Source organism: Haliotis rufescens, unplaced genomic scaffold, assembly GCF_023055435.1.
Source record: "Haliotis rufescens isolate VD_foot unplaced genomic scaffold, xgHalRufe1.0.p SCAF_1, whole genome shotgun sequence".
In the NCBI taxonomy this organism is placed as follows: Eukaryota; Metazoa; Mollusca; class Gastropoda; order Lepetellida; family Haliotidae; genus Haliotis; species Haliotis rufescens.
This window is the reverse complement of record NW_025963779.1, coordinates 34,676,001-34,703,411: the sequence shown is the minus strand read 5'-3', so window position 1 is coordinate 34,703,411 and position 27,411 is coordinate 34,676,001. Positions and strand designations below refer to the sequence as shown.

Sequence of the window (27,411 nt, the reverse complement as noted above, 5' to 3'; positions counted from 1 at the left end):
AAAGACCTTTATGTCGAGCCTGACCAACTAAACTCGACTGGAGCTGTTCGTGCACGATATTAGACTGGAGCAAAGTCTAGCTTATTATATCATTAATAAATTGAAAATTATTTCTTAAATTGTCTAAAATAATTTAAAAAATACAAAATACAACAAAAAAACATACAATTGAAAAATATAATACATGAGTTTTGTAACACTGTGTACACGCACAAACACCAAATGCTAACAAATATTACACCTATTGACACACAGGTGTGTGTTTAATTAAGGCCGAGGTGTTATTGATATAAAGAGGTATTAATGGTTTTATGTTTTTATCTTAATTTCGCCATTAACTCCGTTACACTTCCAGGTATATGAAGTGTCGCATGCCACTAACATATAAGCTAAAATGGGTCACGATGTGAATCGAGACACTTTCCACATGTGCATGTGCTCGATTGCAGAAGATCTTGACTTGGTTATTATGATATATATTCCTAGTTTAACGGTTGCTGTATCAGCTTAAAGACGGAAAAAAAAAATTACGTAATGTAGAAATCATGAGAATCGGTTGATTCCGGGAGTAGAATTATTCTATCAACCGTGTCGAGTGATTTTCTGACTTGATCATGTAATGGTTAATACATAATTTCTCCAAATATTTGCATAATGAACTTTCGTTGCGGCAGTTTTACTTGAAAATACTCATTCAGAATGGCCAGTGAATTCCTGGTTCAGAATCAACTGCAAGATCAATACCGTGACGTCATCACAATGGCTTTAAAATGCGTGGAAAAATAAACTATACGGTAATGTTATTTACCTACTTCGAATAACCTTCCAATAAAATTTGGGGGGTTCATCAGTTATGTGTTCCTATACTTTGCTTGAGCGGGACAATATATCTTCATCCTAGTTTGGATGAAGCTCCTGTTCCCCAGTACAGTGAGTAGGACATAGCAGGTACAGTCAATGAGAAAAGAGAAGCGGCTGACCCAACTCACTCACACATTATACAGTAAAATACGTTTATAACGAACACGCTTATAACGAACTGACGGTTATTACGAACTTAATTTTTGGTCCCTGCCACTTGCTGTATAGATGTTGTATATATGCTATTAACGAACTACGGTTATAACGAACTAAAATTAATGGTCCATTTGAGTTCGTTATAACCGTAGATATGTACTTTACAACTGCAACTTTACAAGAATATACTTGGGTTTATTTTCTAATCTACTCTCAGTGGTAGTTTGAATAGATGGCAGTTGTGTAATTGTAATTGACATAGAATATTCAATACGTGAGAGATAAAATACTCTTTGTAAGGAAGTATGTGTAATGTCTCATCGATCGTTCAGTAAAATGGTTAGATCTTTGATAAGAATTCCTTGCACCGTTAGTTACTCTATTGTCGCTGTATGGAGTATGAACAGCCCTTGGTGATGGACACTGATTGGCTGTTCCTCATGACGTCACGCGATTGTTGCCTTGAGTTGCCAAGCGGGACGTTCGATTATGCAGCAGCTCTGACACTGGTAAATCTGTTTCTGGCCTAAATGGCGTGTAAGATCCACATTCCCCAGTCGTACTTCCGGAGACTCAGGAAGTGGTGTTCTCGACAGGCCCGGAGATTCTGGCGTACATCTCGAGTAGCTGTAAGTAATAGTGTGTGTCAGTGTTTTTTCAGTGTTTTGTTGCGCAAATAAGGTCGTGTACACGTTGGCGCGCCGATCACTGGGGCGGTCTTTCTTTTATGATATGGGCTAGGCTTAATAACTTGTAAATAATTAATGTACCAATAGCAATCTGTGATAATCTCTCTTACTGACTGACCCCAGGTTTTTTTTAATCAAACAATCAACAGCACATTAGAAGTGGGGGTACACGTTACACATTACACAGACAGTAAAAATTTATGTATTTTTCTATGTCGTAACTGACGTTAAGCTGATTGATTTGAAGGATGACGAGGTTAACCATTACAAGAAGACACAGAGAAAAGCACTTGCATCAAGCTCTTTCAATGGGTAAGAGGTTAATTATTGTGTGTATGATTATACTTCTGTATGAAACTGGCTAACTATTCGTGCCTTCATTGTCTTATTTGCCATGTTACTCAGCATATTTATTTTCGAGTTTGAGTAAACTGTAAAATTCTTTTTTTATATTTTGGGTAGCAGTTAGAATACAGACAGAAGACAAAAATCGTAGGCCATTCTCCATACCTGACATGTTGTAGTTTCAACAAGAATAGTTCTGGCGTTTTTGTCAGTGTCTGAAGCCGTTCCTTCAGTTTAAGTTCTTGCTTTGGACCTAAATGTTTTTTCTCTTTATATTAAAGGTCACAGAAGCCTACTCTGGACTTAAAGGGCTTCCTTACCCCCACCCCAGGGGATTACAACATAGGCCCTCGAGCTGGAGTGTGTGGGTGTGGTGCCCCGGCCGGGCAACACCCTCTTCTCCCATCAAGGTCTGCACACGCAGCCCAAACCTGTAGTGAACTCCCACCCACGTCTAGCCAGTCAGCTACAGAGGTCAAGGACACGGTGGAAGTGTCCAGTCTGCCTGAATGCAGATACTCTATCCACGGACACTTCCACCAAGGTCATATTCCAGAAGTGTGGAGCCCGTAAGTCGACTGTTATAGCTAAATCATTGTAACTTATAAGAAATACCATCATTTCTAACAGAAACATAGTTGTCATCAGTCATCAGTGATCCATACATACAACTTTCATCACTATTGTTACGGCCAGTAGATTCTGTTTCAAGACATATATATATTTAATGTCATCATTGTATATAGTATTGTAGACATACTGTTATATGTTAAACATGATTCATCTCAAGTTACTTTAAATAAGTTTCAATAGGTTCTTAATTGTGCTGTATCTTTCAGATCAAGGCATGCTGGCACACAATGCACCTCGATGGCATTTACCGCCATTGTTGCCAGTTCGGTTGTCCCTGTGGGTCTCTGGACTCCAGCCACACTGGACAGTGTCCTCGTCATAGGGGACCGTCTTCATGACACCATGCTCGGCACGATGGGAAGTAAGGCTCCTATCAGCAAACATCTGGCAGCAGATGAGATGTTGGAGGAGCCTGAAGACTCCCAGTCGAGATGGCCTGTCCAGTGCAGCCGAGTAAGCGAAATGCAGGGACTACTGTACCCTGGCAACATGGACTCGAACTCCCTAAGGAGCCAGCTGACCTGGGAATGGATGCCAGGTCAGCCCCTCAGGGATTTCGGGGATGCGGTGGGGAGGGTGTTCAATGCCCAGGACTGCCAGGGAGCAGTTATCACCTTTAACGGCAGAAGCTCGGCCTTGCTGCAGAACCCTGCTGGTGGCTGGGTGGTTGTGGACAGCCATGCCAAGGATGTTTTGGGCGCCACTGACGTTGATGGGAAGGCGAGTCTTCTGAGGTTCCCTTCCCTGAGTCACGTGGTGGCCTATTACGGTGGTATGGCCACACGACCCACTCAGTACTCGGTGACAGGGTTCAAGGTCGAGTCGATGTCGCAAGGGGGATAATCTCGCTGGCAGTACCCTCCCCCAGCATTTGGGATGCCATCACCTAGGGCTGCATTTGTCCCTCTGAGTGGCTGAGGAAAGGGCAAGAGATGCTGCTGACTGATCGGGCACCCAAAACACTTCTGTGATAGTGACAGTGTCAGTGACAGGATTGGAGTTTATGCTGGCTGGTGATCACCTGGAGGTGCAGTTGTTCCTTTGCTGGACTTGGACACCCGTTGATGGTATTACACGCCTTGTTGTGATAGTGACATCTGCATGAATGGAAATTTTGTACTGCCACCTGGATGTGCTGGATACAAGAATATAAATAGGATACTACCTGATGGAACACTACTTTCCTTCAAGACTGGGCATGGGGAAACTTACATAAGCTTACATTTGTCAATTTTATGATGAACATTATGCAGTGAAGAAGATGCGAAAGTTTAAATGGAGACCAATCTCTCAAAAATATCTACTTGATTTTAGTTTGCACGTTATACTTTTTTATGATATACAATTACAATATGTAAAAAAAAATCTAATTCTACTAAAATCATAGAAGTTAATGTGGAAATTTTCATGGTGTTATTTCAGAAAAAAAAAGTATTTGTTGTTGCAGTTCATGTTCTGTTTTGTGAATAAAACTTTGTTCAAATAATATCTAGCCCTTTGTGTTGTATATGTTTGTGTCAGACGGAAGAAAGCCCAAGCTTACCACCTGAAACACAGCCAACCCTGCAATTAATTCAAAATGTCGAAATTCTCACTATTCGCTAGAATGATACTAATAGATTATCTATGCTTTGGACAAGAAGTCAGGAACTGGCTACATCCAAATTGAATAAACAAAGGATTAACGTACATTTGACAATATACAAAATGGTTGAGTTGAACAAACTTTGCATGACAGCTCAACATGGAATGAAAGCCAAAGTGTCGCAGGTTATGGCATTTACAATTTTTATCAAACCAATTAACACAAGTGTGGAACTGATAGTTTGCTTATTTTTGTTGTTATATATACCTCCTGTTTTTAATATAAGGGGTATCAAGTTAATCTGCAGAGTAATCGTGATTACCATATTTCCTTGATTAAACAAACATCTAGTCGATGAAACGTCGGGTACTTTTTATACACAGATTTCTCCCCATTATTACCTTTGCGAATAAAAGCCGAGGATGAAGAACGCCCTCCAGTGTCTAATATTAAATCTCCAATATTTGAGATGGGTTTAAGGCTGCTTGAAACAGCCTTTCAGTTATATGGCCTGTCAGTTAATGTGGGAGTGAGGGATTCTGGTTTTACACTGCTTTGAACAGTATCAGGGAGTCTTTATATACTGTTTTAACCTCTTGAACAAATTTGTGATTGTTTTAGCAAGTCTGTAGAGAGGCTCATCCACCCATGACCATAGTAACCAACATATTCAAGGTTTGTTGCAGGTGAGGTGACATGTGGTTTAACATTGCCTTCAAGATCACTGCACTTATCCTCTTAATACCGAGCAAAAGGCAGGGTAACAATATGTACCTTCTTTTAACATCTTTTGGTATGCCACTGTCAGGATCAAACTACTGACTTCCCCTCTCCAGGCAGACATTCTATCCACTAGGCCACCCAGGTCTTGGCTTGTTCGGTACTTGAATCAAAGCACCTCTAAACCACGGGTTGCTGGACCGCTTTTGGTAAGGTACAGAGTACCCTCCACATGGAATGAATGACATTACAAGAAACTTTAAATTACACTTTATTTCACTCACTCTTGCACACCTCTGAATGTTGTTACAACATCAGCAACATATCCTGAACAAGGCTTATCTTCGTCATGTACACATGTATGTACAATAGCAAACATTCTCAACAACAGAAAATGTAAATGACAACAAAATAGACTAAATCCCTATCAACACATAACATGGTAAAACAGGTGATCTGAGGGACAATAAAATGAATGAAGCCAGGATTCAGTTTGATTCACTTCTTGAGGTATACATCTTAAGTTGGGTTTGAACGATGGTTGTAATACCAGGCATGTGTGAAGGAAGCTCAAGATGACACAGGGTGTAACGCTCCGGCAATCTAAGAAACCCCCAAACTGACAGACCAGGGATCACAACATGGCAGATTCTTGAAGTCTGCCTCATGACCAGCAGATCCTGGCAGCCAAGGGATGCAACTCTGCACATCAAGATACAGCTTCACTCATGATGGAGTTAAATTAATGAATGATCATCAGTCTACCTAAATTTGAATATACAGGCCACTGCACAAATGATCCAGAGGCAATTACCGGTAGTTGAAAAGGATTTTCAGGCAGAGGACCTCTTTTCTAAAGTAGATTTAAGATGGAAAGGGTTGCTAACCAGGATCTGAAGTTTTTCATGTTTTTTCCCCCCAAAAAGGATTATCTTGCTTATAATGATGAAGCTTGAGTACCCATGCACAGTCTGGTGGGGGCCTTTATTGGCGATGAATTCCCATGTTCAGTGAATAGAAGTATCATGTTTCCGTTTCATTCAAATCTTCATTCTTTCTTAAAACAGACCTTCTGAAAAGATTCCTCACAACTTTAACAATTAATGAGTTCAAACACAATATTCAAAAGTAGGGCAGTGTCATGTGATGTATCAGCCCCGAACAAGGATAAATAGATTTATACAGAAAAACACTTCGATTGTAGTACCACTTCTACCCTCTGCCCAATTCTGTTACTCACAAATACATTCAACCAACACATTATTAGTTGAAAAGAACAATCATCACCATGATCACTACATAGATATATTTACAGTTGTAACCTTGAAATAAATACACCAGAAAACAAAAGAGGTTAAGAAGCACCAACATCAGATGATACAGGGAAGGTTTCCTCCAAACAATCCTAACATTCACATCCAGCACATGCACCACAAATCCATGGCAACCATGCAGTGTCACACAGCATTCACCCAAGCTTGACCTGTTCACAAAGTCAGCGGAAAATCCGCTAACAACTGAAAATCTGTCACCCAAATTCATACATACTAGTATATCACTTTGTCTTTTTAATACAGTTAAGGAATTCTCATGATTGATGACATTGACAGATACTGACTGAGTGATCATCCTTTTGTATACATGTATGTACTAAAATCTATAATTTGTGTTGGGCATCTGAAATGCCAAATCTGTTGAGGTGAAATTTCAAAATAATTTATGTTGCACAGTGCAAGTTTTGCATTGCAGACAAAACAAGAAATATATATTTGTTATCACCAAGAACCTTCAAGAGCCTTTTACTTTTTGTTGGTTAGTTTACAATGTTTTCGCCCCAAAATTCAATATAGGTAGTTGAAAAGAACAGAAATCAACATCCAAATAAACATACATTTAAAACTGGATGAAAACAACACTTGGCAAGACTGAGTTTCACGTTTCAGTTGTAGTGCCCTAGCTTTCTGGGACGACACAGAGATAGCTGAACAAAATAAGGCCTCTCTAATTTAATTCAGTTTGGTCAGTTTTGTTAACCACCTAATGAAATAAAACAGATAACTAGACTCCTGTATGAGCTGCATCTGTGACTTGCTAATTCCAACCAATATTTTGCCAAAGATGAAATATTCTAATTTTGCTGTGAACTGGATTATCAACTTGAAAACATACGATTGGAAAAGTATACTTTAAAATCAATGTCACTAGTGACATTTACTAGCAAAGTACATAAAGAAGCTTCTGAAATATCAGCCCTTTCGCTTGATAGGTTTCAAAATATACCATGGATGGCATCTATGTATTAACATTACCAATTCTGAAATCCTACTTACCCCGGTATGTTCCACTATAGCTGGGAGTAAAATTAGATACTGAACAGGGCTCACTTGCACAAAGCAATCTTAGTGCTAGGACTATTGTAAGCTTATGTTAAAGTATGGGAGTTACGATCATCTTAGCGCTAAGATCGCTTTGTGCAAGTGGGCCCTGGTCTTAATGTATACACCTCAGTCATAACACCCCAGTCAAAAGTTGTATACCCACTTTTTTTAAATAATAGCATAGATACAAAGATTACATCCTCTCAAGGTGGTACTATTGACTTTTGAGACAATCACTTTTCAAAGAAACAAAGTATAAAGATACTCATGGACACAAAACAAATGAATCTGATGATGATGGAACAACGCCCTCTGACATTTTGTTTGTTAATAGATTAAGTATTAATGAATTAGACTCAACTGTATATTATCAAAATATTCACTAATAAATAAGGCATGTATTGCATTGCGACCTTTAAACATATATCGTATCTCTACCTTATACTGAGATGAATATGTATCACGACCTTAAAACTAAGTTATATATTAATGTAAGGTCAAATATATGGCTGCTTGTACTAGTCCGGACTAATGCCGGTTTAATAGTTCCAGCCCACTGAGAAACTATGCCACAGTTAACATTGATATCCCACTCGGACACTGTATACTGAATCCGCGCCAACCAGTCCTAGTTTCATCCCCTTTTTGCCAAAAGATTGGCAGGGTAACAATAAGTACCATCTTTTAACTTCTTTCAGTATGACACAACTAGAGATCAGACCACAGATCTTCCCCTCTCTGGGCAGACACATATATCAAGATACACATGTATATTGTATGATTTGTATCATGACAAACTGAATTATTACAGGCCTACCTTCAATAAGAGAAGCTGCTAACACAGTACTGTAGTACTGTAACAAGGCAGGGACACAGATTGAGCAGAAACCATTGTAGGGTATGACACCCCAAACCTGTCCTTGATGAACACAGGGAAACACTCAGCTATCCCACAAAATAAACAAATATACTCAATCACAGAATTAAATGTAGACAAATTATATCTCTATAAAAACATGTGCTATCAAAAAAGCAACTGCACCTCTGACAACACTTTGACTGCATTCTTACCAATCTTTCAGTAAAATGCCCTGTTAATGTAACCTTGGTATACTCGTCCAATGTACATATATCTGCCCTTTACCTCTATATATCCACAGGTCAGAGTTCCGGTGTCACAAACAGCAGGATTGATGGAACTAGATTAAGATATGAATACAAACTTTCTAAACCTCAAAATAAATTCACATATGAAATTTAACTAACCCACTGTTCAAAACTGACATAAATCTGCCAGTCTGAGAATAATCCACTTCAGAATGGACTGATGACATTTCCTTTTGGACAACCACTTTGTAGATGATTCTTGTGGACTTGTGAAAATAAAAATTAATTTCTAACCCTGCATCTCATAACACCTTATTTTTTTTAAAGTGCAAGAAACATCACTCAGTGTGGATCTTATTATATTTGTTTCAAAAATAAATACAAATATTGATAAATCAAATCCAGACAACACATTCACTGCAGGACAGAAACAAGCCAATCATGTCCATCAAAGGGAGGTAATCCACAACAATGGGAAACAAGACAGAACGTTTTGTGGCTCAATTCAAAGTATTCGTTCAACAAGAAACTTTCGGTACTTTCTGTAGACGGTTACAAAATATAAAAAACAACAAACATATGAGTCTAATTCATCAACACATTTGTAGATAAACAAATATAGTTATATGGTAATGTACAAAGTTTTGTCCTAATATGGTGTTGTATTAAAGCTCATCATGATCATGCATGAGTTTCCCTGTGTTGGGATCATTGGCCGGCTTGATAAAGATGCCCTCATTGACTATCCAGTAGTTCATCTCGGATGGTGTGGGGTAGCCGCTGACCTCGCGCTGTCCGTGGATCGGACGGCCATAGCTGTCACCGCTCACATGTAAGTAACTGGAATACAAAACACAACACTTAAGGGAGGGCAGTAGTGAAGTTCAAACAATAGAGTATGGTTTGTAGTCTCTCATAGAGATCTTGAAACAATCACATCTGAAATTACCCAGCAGGTCTACAAGACTTTGGCAAGTATAGATTTCCTCAGTTTCCAGAAAATGAAGAGATTCTCTGGGCTCCTTCAACCTTATATATCAAAGACAATTTATCTCATATAACTCTCTACAAAATATTTCATTTCAGAGACTTAATGTGAGCCTGTTTGATTTGTAACATGAAAGAATGACTGAATATGTTATTTATGTTGAGGCTGTCAGTCTGTTAGTTATCAGTGAAAAGGCTGGGATCACATGATTCATGGCATATATGCTCCTGAGTTGACTGAGGCTAACACCATTATCATGATGGCGTCATGCCATTGTTGTAGTTTATTCAGAGCCAGGAATTCATTGACCATTCTGGACATGCAGTTTAACAAGTAAAACTGATGCAAGTATAAGCATGATAAGTCATGCAGATACAGTGTTATTTCATAATATTTACAAACATATTTAATACAAGTGATCAGTTTGTGTATTATAGAATAACTGGAATATCCCTATCAAGAATAATCATTTTGTTTTTCACCATAGTTAGTCAGGCTCAAGTGAGTGAGTGAGTATGGTTTTATGCCGCTTTTAGTAATATTCCAGCAATATCACGGCGGGGGACACCAGAAATGAGCTTCACACATTGTACCCATGTCGGGAATCGAACCCGGGTCTTTGGCGTGACGAGCGAACGCTTTAACCACTAGGCTACCCGACCGCCCCAGTCAGGCTGAAGCAAAGCAGTGGTGGATAGTATGAACAACAATCCATTGAGTGTGGGCATGACGGCCAACAATTTGCAAGGTCAGACATTGTAACCAGCCATTCTGTAATTCAGTGGGCTGTTATGACCAGCATGGGTGTTGGGGGTCTGCTCAAACTCCCCTGGGGGAATGGCTTGAGTACTCACTGCTCTGTGACGACATTCTTGATCCTGATTTTGTCTCTCCTGCTCCAGTGCTTGGTGCTGCACACAATCACCCAGTTGTCACCTGCAGCAGCATGCCCAACAACATATCAATAGCAAGACAAAGAAGGCTTAATAATAAACAAAGGAGTGAAGGCGTTAGTTTTCTGCCACTTGGGAACTTCACAACCATCTCCTGGCATGTTGAACAGTTTAACATGGATACCCCACTCAGGGACAATATACTGACTCCTATCTGACCAATCTTTTTAAATCCCCTTAATACAAAGCAGCACCCAGAAAAACAACAAGTATCTTCAGAAACCCACGCTTGTCGTAAGAGGGAAAAAGAATGGATCTGGTGGTTAGGCTTGCTGACTTGGTTGATGCATGTCATCGTATCCCAATTGCACGGATCAATGCTCATGATATTAATCACTGGATTGTCTGGTCCAGGCTTCATTATTTACAGACCGCCATCATTTACCTGGAATATTTCTGAGTGTGGTGCTAAACAATAAACAAAAAAGGACTATCGTTTAACACCTTTCGGTATCACACGGCCAGATATCGAACCACCAACCTTCCCCTCCCAAGGGAGACACTCTATCCACTAGACCAGGCATGGGATAATCATCTCAGTGATGATTAATGAATGAACCTGACATATTTTACCAGTGTTATGAAACAAACTACGCCGTACTTGGAAGTAATGGTTGTGCTAAGACAATGTCCCCTTCTTAACAAAGAATCAAACCCATATCAATTATTTATGACATATAGCACTACGATCACTCTGTGCATGAAAGTCTAGCACTTCCTGCAAAACTGGCCAACATCCAATCTATTGGGCTGTCATCATCTAAGGGAGTCCATGAATGAGTTTGTTCTAAGGTCACTTTGATCAGTATTTCTGATCTATCAGCGTATCTATATAATGTAGAAGTAAACCCTACGGTGACAGTCATAGAGGGTTTTGATTGGCCATAACTAAATAATGTTATAAACAATTTCCCGCCCGTACTGACCTTCATCGCCCTCTCCTTCCTCCCCAAAGGCACTGACCTCCAGGTTGTGAGACAGAGGAGACTGGAAGTGATGACTGTGTAAATTACGTTTTGTTGATAAGTGCATCAGACGGATTGTCTGGCCACATTTCACCGGACTCCTGCAAAAATAAGACAAGAGTCATCAGAAAGATGACATATCCCCCCGACAGCTGTCTGTAAAGTAACCACTAGTAAATGTGCAATTCTCTATGTAATGAGTTAACAGTTCAATGTTCTTTAAGAAGCAAAAATTGTTTACCCACTGAATGGTTTTCAAATTCTGGCCCGGAAACGAACCCGTTCCCCAATGGAGTCTAGGTCCAACTTCTTTCAATATAAAAATTGTAAAAAATAAAAATTAGAAAAATCCCAAAATATCAAAAGGCACCACTTCGGTATGTGCCTGATAGCTTTGCCAAGTTTCGCTCAAATACACTGAATGGTTTTCGAATACTGCCCCGGAAACGAACCCCATCCCCAATTGAGTCTATGTCCAACTTCATTCCATAAAAATTTAAAAAATTAAAAATTAGAAAAATCCCAAAATATCAAAAGGCACCACTTCAGTATGTGCCTGATAGATTTGCCAAGTTTCGATCAAATACACTGAATGGTTTTGGAATTCTGCCCCGGAAAAGGAAATGATTACGGACGGACAGACGGACAGACTGGCTGATCGCTATATCCCCCAGCAGTATATGCCTGGGGGATAATAAACGACAATGTGGGTTGCTGTTTACTGCATTTACTTTTAATCACAATCAATTTGAAAATACCATTTACAGTCTGCGACCATAACCACTCGTCCAAAGGCCGATTCAAGTAAAATTCTGTTTTGTCCAGAATAGTAGTCCATACATGGCAGATACATTTTATATTGTAATAAAAGATAGCTATGCAATAAATCATGGAGAACAAAGCATGGTTTATTTCACGATAAAACATTGTTCTATCATGAATTTCTGGAAATTCGAAAATGCGCTCACAATTTCATGACATTGTAAATAGGACGATTTTATTTTGAAGAGGGATATCTAGTGAGCTGTTCCCCTATAGATGTAGCTGGGCAGCGTAGATAAACGCAGCTGCCAAACGATCGCATCTAATTGTGGGGTAAAGGTACAGATAATCAGCATGCAAATTGTGAGAATATGCGGGAAATACCAAATTAATTTACTCTGCCCCCTTCCATAAAATGGACTTGTCCGACATTGCCGAGGTCAGATTCTATTCAGGGTGTCATTATTGAAATATGGGTAAATATTTTTAAAGCTTGTATATTTTAATAACATCCTTAAGAGGCTGTACATAATATTTGTATTTCATATAAGAAATGAACGACTTGTGTCATTGTTTATCGAAAATAAAACACTGCAGAGAGAATAAACCACTTGGCACTGCACCCCTCATGGTTTATTCTCCCTGCAGTGTTTCTTTGTACAACTCACACTCGTGGTTTATTTCTTACATACAGTACATAGTCATTAAATAGTTATGCTAAGAGCAAAGTTTGAGCTGGCAGACTCAAAACTTGTGGCACAAGCTGCATTTATACCACATATGAAGAATGAATTTTCACCATGTGATGTTGTGAACAGAAAATAAGGGCTCCTCAGAAAGTTTGTTTCTTTTACACTGCAGAAGTCCTGCCATTTCATTGGAGCCTGTAATTAATCATGTCTAAAACAGTCAAACCAGAAATCATGTCAACCAAGTTGATTGTCTCCCCTTACCCTCGCATACACGTAGCTCCGGTCTTGCCCCGGATCTGCCAGTAGCTGTTGTGATCATCAGATGAGTCGACACCAGTCACCGACTAACAAAACAACAAACAGCATGAAACAGCAGAAAAGGCAGAGACAGAAGACAGGTTAATAGTTTGGGCAAAAATCCTAAGATGGCATTATTTTAATATCAAGTACAACAACAACAACATCTTGAGAAGTATATTTTTTGGAAGGAAAGTTCTCATCAAAAATACATCCATCTAAAAAATTTAATAAGGTAAAGTTGTATTTTCATGAATTTACAAAAAGATTGTTAGGATCAGTGATTAACATTAGTGTGAATGAGTATTTTTCATGCCGCTTTGGCAATTTTCAGGCAATTTCACTTGGACACTGGAAATTGGATTATATTTTATTTCCAAAATTCATTTTATTACCATGATAATAGTCATAAATGATGTTAAACGCTTTGCAGAGGTGACACAGATTCCATCAATAACAGGACAAGTGTACAGTAAGAGGCTTCAAACGCTTAGTTTAAAATTACCGGAAGAGTACTGAATGTAAAAATATCTCTGATTTCCACAAAATAAGAACTTTAAAAGACATCCCAATTTCTAACAAAGTAACTTTTCCCCCAATTTCTGTGTGACAGGCACATATTTTGGAAGCCTATATATATCTCAGACTGGCACCTCCAATGCCCCTGGGGGATATATTCCAACCAGACACATAATATTTTCACCTCAGAGGCTAGAAATTCCAGCATATATTATTCAAGACAAGAGTCAAATAGTGAAGGAGAAAGTTAGGTTAATGCTGTTTTGAACAACATTTCAGTTGAATCACAGCAAGTCAGTTAAATATGAGAGGAAATCCTGAAGATGTGCAGGTCCTAGATAGGCACTTGTGACAAATCAAGAATCCCAGTCAGTATTTTAAACAACAATCATCAAATTCTAGCACAACTAACGGACACAACTTTCCGCAGCAAATGGCCTGACTACCTGTGCCTAGTTTTTAAAAAAAATAAACAATATCAGGCTAAAATCAGAACGCTCAGACTTTATAAGCTGCAGGCCCCGAGGAAACTTGTGAGGCCATCATTTAAAAAACTTAAATCTTAATGCAACAAATAAATAGACATATTACATTGTACTTAACTGCAGGCCATGGGGACCAATAGAACTTTGAAACTACGGGCCCGACACGAGATCTACCAACTACAGGCCAATGGGCAGGCACTTACTTCGAACACTGCCCCAAATAATAAGCTTGGTTTGCATTGCTATACCAACTGCTTTAGGATCATAACTTTTTCAATCAAAGAGTACATAAACATGTATCTCAAATAGCAATAAACAACTTGTGAGAACAGGGGCACCATCTTTACCTGCTGTCCACTTCCCGAGCCATATTTCACGTCATGTGAGTGCAGGCGGACACTGGAGTAGGTGTTGAGCAGCTTCATAGTCGAGCCACATGTCACAAACTCATAGTCCATCTCTGAAACAAGATAGTTTATAGAGCATTCTATTTTACACCAAGGCATTAACATCAGTAACATTCTTTTCATTTACTTCAAGGATTAACTGATGATTAAATGTTGGTTTGCATAAGCAGTATATAACAGCAACATTTCGCCTCAAATTATCAAGTTGTGCAAACCAGGGGTTGATAACATGAGCAATGATACAAGCAATAAGGGTACTATATAGGTAGGGCAAATAATTGATGAACTGTTGATGTATTGACTTATTTATGAGCAAATGTTAATATTGATGCACTGCCACATCATGATATGGTAATTAGAGTAAGTAAATAGAACCTACAGTTAAAAACTGCTGTGTCGAACCTTGTGTTGAACTTGGTCCCTGCATATTCCTTCCTTATTCATTTTTTTCGGTGGAGTCAAACCTCAGTTAACATGATTTATTTACGTATAGGTCCCTTCAACTTCAACAATGATGTTGACTGCACTGGTTATCACAACCTTGTTCACAATAACATTTATTTTGATCCACAAAACACATGCCGTAAAAGGCGACTATGCTTGTTGTAAGAGGCGACACTGGGATCGGGTGGTCAGACTCGCTGACTTGGTTGATGCATGTCATCGATCCCAATTGCGTTGATCGATGCTCATGATGTCAATCACTGGATTGTCTGGTCCAGACTCAATTATTTACAGACCGCCGTCATATAGCTGGAATATTGCTGAGTGCAGCGTTAAACAACAAACAAACAAAAACTAAAATAAACCATGTAAGTTTTGTCTTGCTAAACCTACCATATGTACATACAGAGATCAAGATAGTATTTACAAAGAGTGACTATCTAAATAAAAGACGAGCGAATTAAGTACTTATTTTAAAACAAATGGTAAGCCTATGCAATGATTAATTGAACTACAAATTTACCGAAGAGGGGTTGTTATGATTTTTCCAAAATAAGATTTAAAGCTAAACATTGTAGACTGTCCTTGTAAGACTTGACTATAAACTGGTTTATCCAAAAGGTAGACATAAAACGAGCGTCCTAATATTTTCAATTAATTAAACCCAAATAATTCTATTTTCTTTATTTAATGTCTTCTTGTTCATCCTATACATAAATCATCTACAATACATGTCTCCTTTATTCATTGGCATATACCTGCCCCGAACAGGGATTTATTATCCATGTCGGTGCTAGCGTTTGTCATTAGCAATCTTATCAGAAATCTTGGCAGATAAAGCACACTGAAGGATTATATCACTGACGATATATCAGCAACTATGAAAGATTAAAAGTGTGTACCTCTTGATAAAACATGTTTGATAAATCCGCAGAAAAACAAAAGTGAAGCACCCCAAGTCAGCAACTCCTTTACGAACGCCGCCATGCTGGAAAACTAGACACGTAATGCTCAACTCCACACGTGGTTGGCTGTCATTGGAGAATACAACAAATGGAGTTACTTCCCTTGAACCACTTGTCAAATTTTCCCTTGTTGGTTCTTGTCGTGTTGTTGTTCCTTGTTTTCAGATTGCCCTTTTAGAACAGATATGTTTGGGGTTACATGACAACCTGAAACATGAATTTGCTTTTGTTGGGAATCACGTGTGATTATTATCCTCGATTACCCAGTGTTTCATCAATGGAATGATGACATAGCACGCTGGATGATCGAGGAGCCGACAACACTGGTAAATATGCTAACTGAAAGAAAAAAAGGAACGGATGAAGAAATATTTGCTTGAAATTCCGCTCGTAACCGAAGACGACCAGATAATGTTTGGCAATGCCGTGTCATATCAGACACTAAATTCACACTGTATCGTATTTATGTTTATATGAAGCTGCATCTTTATTCAACGATTTAGTTATTTCATAAGACTTTATAAGTAAGTAATTGTTAAAACCCACATACGCGCTTTACCCGTGGATGCAGTGACCGAGTGAGATGGGTTACTGTTTCGGGTACATCACCGCACGTTTGCTGTGTGAGTAACGTGTGAATACAACGTAAATTTGAGTGGATGAAGCTTTTAATGATATCGCATAAATATGCATATAAACAAAACAATGTCGAAACCAACACCAGGAACATAAAAACATGATTTCCCTACACATTTACATATGACTTAGAATCAATTACTAAACCGACTATTTATTTTTTCCGAGAAAAAACTCATCAGATATAGTTCCTTGCTCTAGAAAGGGAAAATTAATGTAATTTTGTACTTTTGTAATAAGGGTTAAAAAATCTCTTTGAACGGAAGATAATGTCTACGCAAGCAATGGATCTCACGTCCCTCTTTGTACAAGTTTATAATTACATAAAGTGTTATTTCGACAAGTGGACAGTTTGTTCTACAACTCCCGTAAACCAGTAAACGGCCTTGAACAAGTCAGTGCCGGAACGGCGGAATAACAGTGGTTAAAGCGTTGGTTTGTCTCACGTCGGAAACACGGGTTGGAATCCCACATTGCTACAATTGCTACAACTTTCTTGGTGTCCCCATCCTGATTAATGCCGGAATGTATATTTTAAAAAACTGTAAAATCCACTCATAATCCATGTCGCATCACCGAAATAGGAGCAACACTGGGTTTGAATCCATATCCTCTCGCCTAACTGCATAATCGCTGGACCAGGGGTTTTTTTTATTATTAACCTAGCGCGGCCTTAAACCAAACTCGCCTAAAACAAATCATTGCCAATGCAGACACTGGTTCGAGAATGATTCATTTGAAATATATATCGATTATGTTACATTGATTTTATATTTTTACCCGCATGTATAGCACATTTGAATCGTATTTGACTTATCGTGCAATCTTGTGTTATCGTGCAAGTCAGTGTCTCGGCTTCTGTTTACCCCAATTCGATACGCATAACGATGATAGTCTCATGCAGTAAAATTCCGTTTTGGATCTCTCATTATGCAGATTACTTTCGACTTTCCGTCATCTTAATAAATGCTTCATAACGTTCATGGACGCTGTCTGTTTTCACAGCTGCGTTGCTTTCTTAGAGTGAGTGAATTTGGTTTAACACCGCTTTTAACAGTATTCCAGTTATATCGCGGCGTGTCAGCTTAATGTGGGAGGAAAGTCCGAAGTGATGCAGGTCTCAGACGTTTACCACTTCGGTGAAAGCCACGAGCACGGGTATGGTGCAGCTCTGCAAAGCGAATCGCGGCGCGCCTTAGACGACTGGGCCACCCGTGCATTTCACTACCCAAGAATGGGTATAAAAACGTGCGTTACGGGACTCCATATGCATTGTTTAGCATCGTGCTGACAACAACCACTCAGAAAAACATCAAAATTACGCAATTATTCAACATTACGAAATGCCACGCCTGTCCGAAAATGAGCGTCTGCGAGCCATTGAGCGTCTGCGTGCGCCTGCTTGAAGCAGGATCGAGTCAACGTGATGTTGCAAGACAATTTAACGTCCACAGAAACACCATTTGGTGTTTATGGCAACGTTGGCAACAGACGAATGCAGTCAGAGACCATCATCGGAGTGGCAGGCCACGCGTAACCAATAATCGACAAGACAACTGGATTCGAACAATACACCTACGAAATCGATTCCAGCCAGCAACAGTGACTGCAAGAAGCATCCCTGGCCTTCGACGAATATTTACACAAACCGTACGTCGTTACCTCAGATGTGCAGGGATTGTCGCCAGAAGACCCGCCAGACGTCCCATTTTGACAGGAAACCACCGTCAAGCACGTCTACAGTGGTGCAGACAGCGTCTACGCTCGACGGCCATGCAGTGGGGACACGTTCTATTCACTGACGAGTCTCGTTTTCACCTCAGCCACAGCGATGGACGGATTCGAGTGTACCGACGTCAAGGTAAACGTTACGTCAATCATTGTTTCATGGAAGAAGATCGGTTCGGGGGCGGCAGCGTTATGGTATGGGGTGGGATTACAGCAAGACAGAGGACCCGTTTGATAGTGGTAGAGGGAAATCTCAATGGACAGCGCTACCGCGACGAGATAATCGGCCCTGTTGTTCTACCGTTTTTTGCGTCATTGCCCAGGTAGTACCTTTCAACATGACAACGCCCGGCATCATATTGCTCGACCTGTTCAGGAATTCCTTCAACAAAACAAGGCGAATGTCATCCCCTGGCCGGCTCGCTCCCCTGATCTCTCACCAATCGAGCACATGTGGGATGAGATGGATCGGCGCCTTCGACGTCAACCACGTGTTTCTGAGACACTACAGGAACTTCGAAACATGCTTCGAAACAGATATGGACAGATATCCCAGAGAACTTTGTGCGACGCCTGATCAATTCCATGAGACGAAGATGTGTTGCTTGCATCGCATCCAGAGGTGGAACACACGTTAGGGATTTGTAAATTGACATTTTGGCATGTTCATTTTTTTTATGAAATCACGCATTTTCTGAAGTCAGTATGGCAAATTAAAGCATTTGAACACTTACATGAGTCTTTTATCTGTTGCAAACCGAAATTGTTTCAGATTTGGTAAAAAACATAACTTTGCATTAAATCTTATTCAATGTCACAGGTGAGGTGAGGTGAAATTGGGTTTAACGTCGCGTCCAAGATTATTGCACTTATATAGCGACGTGCATGCACGTGTATGTGTCAATGTCACAGGAACTTTTGTTGTTCAGTATATATCATTTAGAATTCCCCATTTTAAAACACTATTTGCATCGTAGTTCACGATAAGACCTCAAACCAAATAAGAACTGTCCAGACCAAGGAATAATGCCAGAATCCCACTGTGATTATCAGGGATGGTAATTGTCATTGCGTGGTCAAACATCACTGAAAATAGACTACTTTTTATAACCGATGATACTATACATATTGCAGTTTATAACATTAATTTATATAAAGCATCACAATATTGGCATCGGGCCAAATCCAGCTCCCTTTCAAATGTCTGCGAACCGAAACTGGCATTTCCGTTCTAAAACAAGTGTCGCCGCATGGGATATATTACGAACACTTCACTCACAGCCATTAGGTATTAAGAGTGATCTCCCCTCGCCCACATAAGATAATCAGTGTGCAATCTCATTAAAATTAGATCTTAGTTCTTGCTGCCGCTAAACAGCGAGTAGCGAGAACTAAGATCTGATTTTAATAAGATTAATCAGTGTGTTGACATGAACCCTCTTATTTCTCCTATTGGCGTACTTGTAGACAAGACACAAGAAGATGTCTTTCAACGTATTTAATCTACTCTCAATCCAGTGTATCCAATCAATATAATCGGACGAAAAGCTGTTTCCAATCAGTCTTATTCATATCATCACGTACGTACGTTGTATAAATGAAAATATAATGATGTGTGTTCAAACTTTAATGCGCATGATAGAATATACACGGGTTTTTTTAATTTGACGGACACGCTGTCTAGTATCATTAAATATTACGTATCGATGCACATATCTATCTTATGTACGTATGGCAAAATGGCGTTACGAAAGTCCTGATAATTTCGCGTTTATAGTTCTTCGTGCGTCTTGGTCTTTGTTAACGTCACATTAACTTTCCTACTCGATACTATATCCGATGTGGGTGGTACAAAGTCTGGGTGATCAATTACATGCGCAGTATTTGAATCATTCTCTGTTAGGTCACGTGATACTCGCCTGCCATCGGGCCACGTCACGTGCATTTTTACAGGTGTGTCTTTTCCAAGTCCGAAATGAGCGACTGGTTCCATTTGACACAGGTATCCAGACCCGCCGTCTATGACAGACAGCTGTTGGTCACCACTTGATGTTTCCATGGAAACTGAAGCACCACGTGCAGGTGCACCAAATTTTGTTCGAGGAACGACCCTTATCCAACTGTTTTTACCGCCAATATTAACACTGTATACCCTCAGTGGCTGGGCACTACTTTCTCCGTGTGACACGAGCAGATCAAGCTGTCCGTCATTGTCAATATCGGCCACGCCAGCTCCAGTGCCACACCCATCCTCTTCTAATGCATCCCCTGGATTCAATGGTGTGATTAAGGGAGATGCATCTTTCCTGGCCTTTACAGTAAATAGACGATTTGGTTGGACTGATGACATTCCGTATATGTTATTGAAAAATATATCGGACGATCTATCATTATCGAAATCAGCAACAATGACTGTTCTTATTAAAGATGGTTCTTCTAAAGCCTCTATGGCGATATTTCTGAATTTGGTTTGCCCAGATGATTTTTCCTGGATAAATACACGATGCTTTCCTTCCCAGTTTCCATAAACGATGTCCACTAGCCCGTCGTGGTTCAGATCAGCAATGGCCACGCCTCTAACGTTCTCATTCTCATCTGAAATGCCAACAACTCCAGCCACATCAACAAAAGAGCCATTTCCGAGATTCTGGAATAGAAAATTTTCTCCTTTGTTATTTAGATGTCTATTCCCTTCATTGCCAAAAAACACATCCGTTCTCCCATCATTATTTAAGATGGGTCCTACTACAATTCCTCTACCACCGGTTGATCGGTCTATTCTGGCGTCCTTAGCAGCGTTCCTAAGAACGACGTAACCAGTTTCTACATTATTATATGGGTGAGATTCATCCATTTCCAAAAGTGCAAAACAACCAGTTCCAGAATCAGAATATGTTGCTATGGCAATTGCATATTTACCAGAGCCAAAGCGATCAACGCACGCTACGGATCGGCCTGCGTAATTTTTAGCTTCCAATCTTCTATTAGGTTCATCTTCAAATAAATTAACATACTGGCCATTTCTGTATTTAAAAAGTTTGTCACCGTAGCTGGACTTCCCTGCATATGCATCATTTGTGTTGAGGAAATATATTTCTTCCCGTCCGTCCCCATCAATGTCGCAAGCACAAACACCTATAGCTCTGCCTTTGGGGTCGAGTAGGCTTTTCAAAGAAATATTTGTCTTGGCGATGTTTTGTAATATATTCAATTCAGCATTGTACTTTAAGACATAATTTGGTCCTGTGAAACCAGCAACAAGCCATTCAATTTGGCCGTCTAAGTCGACATCTGCTGCGGCTACACCATAATTTCTCTGCAAGGGTTCACTCGTACTGATGTTATCCAACCATGGTAGGCGACGAAACATTCCTTCCGACTCTGGGGCAGCAACAGATAAACATTGGGATATAAACACCAAACATATTTGAAAACATGTAGATAATGTTAACAAAACCGTAGTCCACATTATGGCCAGAGAGTATTCTAAACATACAGGTGATTTGTTATGAAATAGTGACCGGCATGTGCGTGGCTTTTGTTTATTAAAAGCAGCCATCATCTTCCGGTAAAAACCTCATTGGTGGGAAGAGGTTTAATGTAAATTGTGAATCATGTAGTGGAATGGGATTTTGGGAACTCTACAAAGAATCCACTTCGTACAAAGTTTGATTTTATAAATATGGTTTGATAAGGTTTATATTGTGAATATCTTCAGTGTCCAAATAACCAAAACAACACAGGATAATTGAAACGATTCAAATACCATTGTTAAAATCAGATGCTTAAAAAGAACAGACCCGTGAAGGTTCCGGTAGATATATAATAGGTCTTCAGCAACCCATGCTTGCTGCAAGAGGAGACTGTGCTTGTCGTATATGAGACGACTAACGGGATCGGGTGGTCAAGCTCACTGTCTTGGTTGATGCTTGTCATCGTGTCCCAGTTGCGTAGGTCGATGCTCATGATTTCAATCACTAGATTGTCTGGACCAGGCTCTATTATTTACAGAAGGCCGTCAAAAATTTGAATATTGCTGAGTTCGGGGTTAAACAACAAACAAAATGTGTGATAACGTTAAAGCCAGTCATTTTGGACATCATGTTGACTCTGTTAGCTACTCGACAAGGTTTTCAATATAGAAGGCACTACTTCTTCAAAAAAAACTAATTAATAATGTGGATAATAAGGTGAGGTGAAAAAGAGTTTAACGTCGCGTTCAATATAATTTCACTTATATAGCGACGTGCATGCACGTGTGTGTCTGCTAGTACTAGTTCGGACTAGTCCGGACTGATTTATAGTGCTAGCCCACTGAGTAACCATGCCGCAGTTGAACATGAATACCCAACTCAGACACAGTATACTAACTCCAAGCCAACCAGTCCTTGTTTTAGTCCCTGAATACCGAGCGCCAGACTGGGTAACAACAAGTACCATCTTTTGGTAGGACTCTCCGGGTGGACGCTCTACCACTAGACCACCGAGGCGGATTGTAGTCAAAACGACCTCGAAACTCAAAAATATGTTTTTCTCTTCTTCATTTTTTTGTGTGGCCGTTGTGACATTTTTGTTTTTGGGGCTGTTCTGACATGAGGCCGATTTGACCTGCTCTGACGGAGGCGGTCTCAACTTTAGATGTTACGGTTAGGGGAGACTACTCTGGGGAAACTCTCGTTAGTGCCCATGGTCAATTGTTTATGTATTATGTCAGTGTGTTCAAAGCTCCAACGCCAAAGGATACTATTATCTTCCGAAAGAGATTCCAGTGCAAGTCCAAGACCAATTTAATTTTCAAAATATATTAAATCAGTGATGACGAGTATTGACAACAGGTGTTCGCGAAACGTGTTCAAGCATGTTCTGCTCTATCAGTACTAGTAGGACCCGCCACTCACATTCACAGTAATATAATAGATATGTTTGAAATTGTGGAAGTGGTCGAATCATAATGCAATTTACATGTTCGAAATATTCTGTTGTAACCCTATATCATTGGCGGGCAAGTTTGTATTTTTGTATAAAAATGCACCTCCATTTTCTTATGGCACATAAACAAGAAAAACGTGTTCACACAAAGAAAACTTGAAAGTGGGAAAATACCATGAAATCTCTCGATACGACAACTCATCATTCAACTACCGAAACATTACGTCAGTGGACAGTGTTCTGTTGGAAAGAATATAGTTGTTTCGGAATAATATCGTTTCGTGATTTGGATTTACCCGACTTTCATATTCAGCTGGTTTTTCAATGCAATCACAAGTCCAATATTGCGCGAAAAGGTAGACTGAAGCCCAGTTTATGTTTTGGCTTTGCCGCGCATGCGTGACATTCTATCATGCGCACTTTAGCGGAAGTGAATATTTCTCAGTCCATAATATTGAAAGGGCCAAGATGACTCAATTTGACAGGAATTTTTCGATAAAGATACATAGTGTGTCATCTTTTCTTTTCTAATTTCAATATTTCTATTTCATGTTCGCGATGACTCGGTAGTTCACATAAGGATACTGATGAAATGTTTGTGGGAGACCGATTTTGTTTGCCTGCAGAATGGCGCTGCTTCCATAAACAATCTGCATAAATTTGGATATGTTGCAGAGGTTCCGAGAACTAAATGAGTGACAGTAATTATGGAATCTTCAAGTGTTCAGAGTGCCGATTACACTGACAACGATGTCATTGAAATCACCCCAACAGCAGAGTATGATTCTCAAAGGGTAAGTGTAAATCGTGGGAATGACAGACGAAAGAATGACATGCATGTGAGACATGTCACCCAATGTTGAGTGTGTAACCAACCAGTTTCAGGTTATTGTGACATTTCATTTTGAATGAATGTCTAGCAAATATCTGTCTGCAGCTTAAATCAGATAATTTCAATGAGTATTTATACATCTTTTGACTATTCATAAGACGATACAGACATCATATAATAGTGTATCCAGTACCTATCCAGACGATCGCAGACCATTCTAAGTACCGGTAACCATTTTGTACCACATTTATTTTGATTTAATTGTTACCCCATGTGGTACAGTATATTTTGATATTATCATGTGATTATACTAGTGTGAAGTGACTTGAAACACAGAAGGAAGCATCAGTTGTGTACATGGTTTGATTATTTTCATCATCTGTGATCTATATGGTATTTTAAAAACTATGCCTAATCATACACATGCTTGACTAATGAAAGCTGTCATATAGTTTTTGGTGTTGTGTGGGTATTGTACTTCTATTTACATCATCATTCGATGAGGTCCTGATGAACTGTTTGTCTTGTTGACTTTTAAACATGTTAAACAACAAAATCACCCATCTGAGGCCAAATCTTAGGCTAGATGTGCTTGGGGTCTGTTTGTGCATTGATTTATCTGTTTAGGTAATTAATATATATAAGATTAAGGAATTAGGCTGAGATATTGTTAATTTCCACACTACATACACTGGTCACTTTGTCTAATTTTTAGGAAATGTGTGTATCACATGTACATGAAATGACAATTTGACATCTAAAACTTTAGAGGAGTCCTTGTGTTTTTTGCGATGATATCCTGATCTAAGGACCTGTTAGATCTGTAATATGTTTTCCTCTGACCTTATAACAAGGACTCCTTCATATATATATATATAGGTTGTATTAACAATAAGGTCCTGTCTGAAGAAAATGTAACCACCACTGTACATAGTACAGATATAGTACAGTCAGTTTATTCCATAAATACAAGCCAATATTATTATGATTGCTGGATGTTAGTATCTACCATGATCTACTGTTTGACTAACTGTTGAGGGCTGGGACGATACACCAACTGTCTGATTTGATAGATATCACAATACTTGCATGTGCTCTTATCTGTGATGCATAAGCCAACTTCTTTTATTGACAAGATGGTCGAATACATGGCACACTGAAGATTAATAATTGGCAGTGTCAGGTATGGCACATTTGATGAAAATATTTACATTTCCACCACTAATTTTCACTACTAATTACTGTATGGTGTGACAGTTATTATGGCAAACGTTTAAGATAAGAATCAATATTTTTAACTTATGTGCAACTGTAATCATGGTAATCAATACATGTTTTTAGAAGTAAAAAATTGCGATCCACCGATTAATTGGTTTATCGTCCCACTTACTATTCCTTATTAGTTACTTTTTTAAAGTTCTAAGTACTCTAAAATTGAATGGTAATAATGTATTTGACAACAGGACACATGTTCAGTATAATATAACTTAATCATGCTAATAGTAATATGTACAGTTATTCTAAATGTTACAAACTACAATACCCCAAGTGCTTCAAAATCAATGCAATGCAGAGGCGGATACAGCTTTTTTGAAAAGGGGGGGTGCACAACTAAGATCTATTTATTGTCTTTGGTGGTAATTTATACAGAAATAAAGATTTTTTTCGAAATAAAAAGGGGGGGTGCGCACCCCCGTCCCCCCCCCCCTCTGTATCCGCCCATGCAATGACTATGACAAAAACCAATGGAAACCATGGTGTGGTATGATTAATACCTAAATTAAGTGAAAATATATATATATTGGCTATTCGTATTCACCCTTATGAAAAATGACTAAGAAACCTGGACTTGCTGATAAAGACTGTTAAACCCTGTATTGGAGAGGGAAAAGTGGGGCAAGGACTAGTTGACACAGAGCGACACACTTATCACTGGATAACCAGTTAACACCAACATTTTGCCGCCATGTTTCCAAAGATTCGTTGTTTGTCGAGACCAATTTAATTACTTGTTTATGGATGTACTTGTTTAACTTCATGAACATGATGAAGGCAGGAAGGAATTAATTACTACAGTACTAATCATGCTAATAACATTCACTTTTTGAGATAAAACTAAATACATGACTATTTTTACTGGTGCTGTTGCCTTGTGCCTAGACATGCACAAGTCTAATTATTAGTTTAAATAATAATTTCTAAATTGTCTGTATAAGAGACTGGCATCCATAGATATACTTATCTTTCAGTACAGCCTCGGATCAAGGCTACCTTGTGCCTAATAGTATGTTTTCTAATGAATATATTACACACTCACCTTTTTGGGGACAATAGAGGCTGGGGCATGTGTCTCGAAGATGGGTCTTTTCCCTTGACACTGTGATACAAGAATTATGAATTGGCTTATATTTGGTAAAAACTGTGTTTTTATTTTTTCAATTAATATTTGCTTTCTGTAGTCATGTATGTTGTGATTTGTAGATTGTAGATTTGTTTCAATGTGTTAATATGGTTAGTGTAATATTGACTCATTTTTAAGATTACTTTGTGTTTCAGTATATTTAATTTGATATAAAAATCCTATCAGTGGAATGTTTATTTCTGTAGTCCAAGCAGTACACTATAAACACCCTGTTGTGTATTGGTGCACTGATCTGTGGTGTTGAAATTGCTTTTGTGGTTAATTGATTCTTAGCGGTCATGACAGCACACATGGTGTGAGACTGTTGTGTATGTATCTGTACACATCCAATTGTTTGTGTAATATGCACATTAATGATTTAAATACTCTCCAAGATGATACCTTGTGAAATTGTATTTTATATTGTACCCATGGCAGGCTAGCACCCCGGAATAGGGGTTTTGGGCTGAGGTTTATAACATATTTGAATTTATCCATTGATGGAAAATTACTTATCGATTTTTTACTTATGTATTTTGATGCTTTTCATTGTATCCCATGTGTATAGATCATTGCTCATGATATCAATCACTGGATTGTCTCTTCAAGACTTGATTATTTACAGAGCGCCGTCATATAGCTGGAATATAGCTTTGTGCGGCATTAAACAACAAACAAACAAACAAAGCCAATGTTTCCCCTGTAACACTGTAAGATACAACAATCCATTCATTGATGATATGTCTGTATTTGTAAACCTACAATACATACGCTAATCAACAACAATGAAGTCAGATGTCTCAGGTGGTAGTAGTAGTAGTGATTGTGAGTTCATGCAAGTGCTTTAACATATGTTGTAACTGTAACCCCATGGCTTCACGACTACAAAATGTGCAAGATGACTGAACACAAGGCGCTAGTTTTCTCCTTTCCT

The 27,411-nt window shown here is 39.0% G+C and overlaps 4 protein-coding genes across 5 annotated transcripts in view; 2 read left to right on the top strand and 2 right to left on the bottom strand.

The window, feature by feature from the left end:
* The first annotated feature begins 1,472 nt into the window (after positions 1-1,472).
* LOC124139518 lies at positions 1,473-4,214 on the top strand. The gene is made up of 4 exons (XM_046506640.2): positions 1,473-1,646; positions 1,954-2,018; positions 2,333-2,620; positions 2,891-4,214. Exons 1-4 carry the CDS (start codon positions 1,548-1,550, stop codon positions 3,525-3,527), a joined length of 1,089 nt encoding a protein of 362 aa, XP_046362596.1. The 5' UTR covers positions 1,473-1,547; the 3' UTR covers positions 3,528-4,214.
* Positions 4,215-5,247: 1,033 nt separating this feature from the next.
* LOC124139476 (stromal cell-derived factor 2-like) lies at positions 5,248-16,186 on the bottom strand. Of its 2 annotated transcripts, XR_006861788.2 has the most exons (7): positions 15,889-16,150; positions 14,483-14,595; positions 13,096-13,178; positions 11,342-11,481; positions 10,317-10,398; positions 8,331-9,314; positions 5,248-7,834 (listed from the first exon to the last, which is right to left on the bottom strand). XR_006861788.2 is itself a non-coding variant. In XM_046506556.2 (6 exons), exons 1-6 carry the CDS (start codon positions 15,971-15,973, stop codon positions 9,140-9,142), a joined length of 678 nt encoding a protein of 225 aa, XP_046362512.1. In that variant the 5' UTR covers positions 15,974-16,186; the 3' UTR covers positions 5,248-9,139. The 2 variants fall into 2 exon arrangements, 1 of the variants encoding a protein (XP_046362512.1); XM_046506556.2 differs by having other exon boundaries at positions 5,248-9,314; positions 15,889-16,186.
* A 3,738-nt stretch (positions 16,187-19,924) lies between these two features.
* Positions 19,925-21,964, bottom strand: LOC124139475 (cartilage acidic protein 1-like). The gene has a single exon (XM_046506554.2). The coding sequence runs from the start codon at positions 21,875-21,877 to the stop codon at positions 20,087-20,089; it is 1,791 nt and encodes a 596-aa protein (XP_046362510.2). The 5' UTR covers positions 21,878-21,964; the 3' UTR covers positions 19,925-20,086.
* Positions 21,965-23,655: 1,691 nt separating this feature from the next.
* LOC124139473 (calmodulin-regulated spectrin-associated protein 1-like) overlaps positions 23,656-27,411 on the top strand; it is a 65,554-nt gene continuing 61,798 nt past the window's right edge. Inside the window, exon 1 of the mRNA XM_046506553.2 lies at positions 23,656-24,038. Within this exon, the coding sequence (XP_046362509.2) occupies positions 23,952-24,038 (87 nt within the window). The 5' untranslated portion in view covers positions 23,656-23,951. The remainder of the gene's footprint in view (positions 24,039-27,411) is intronic.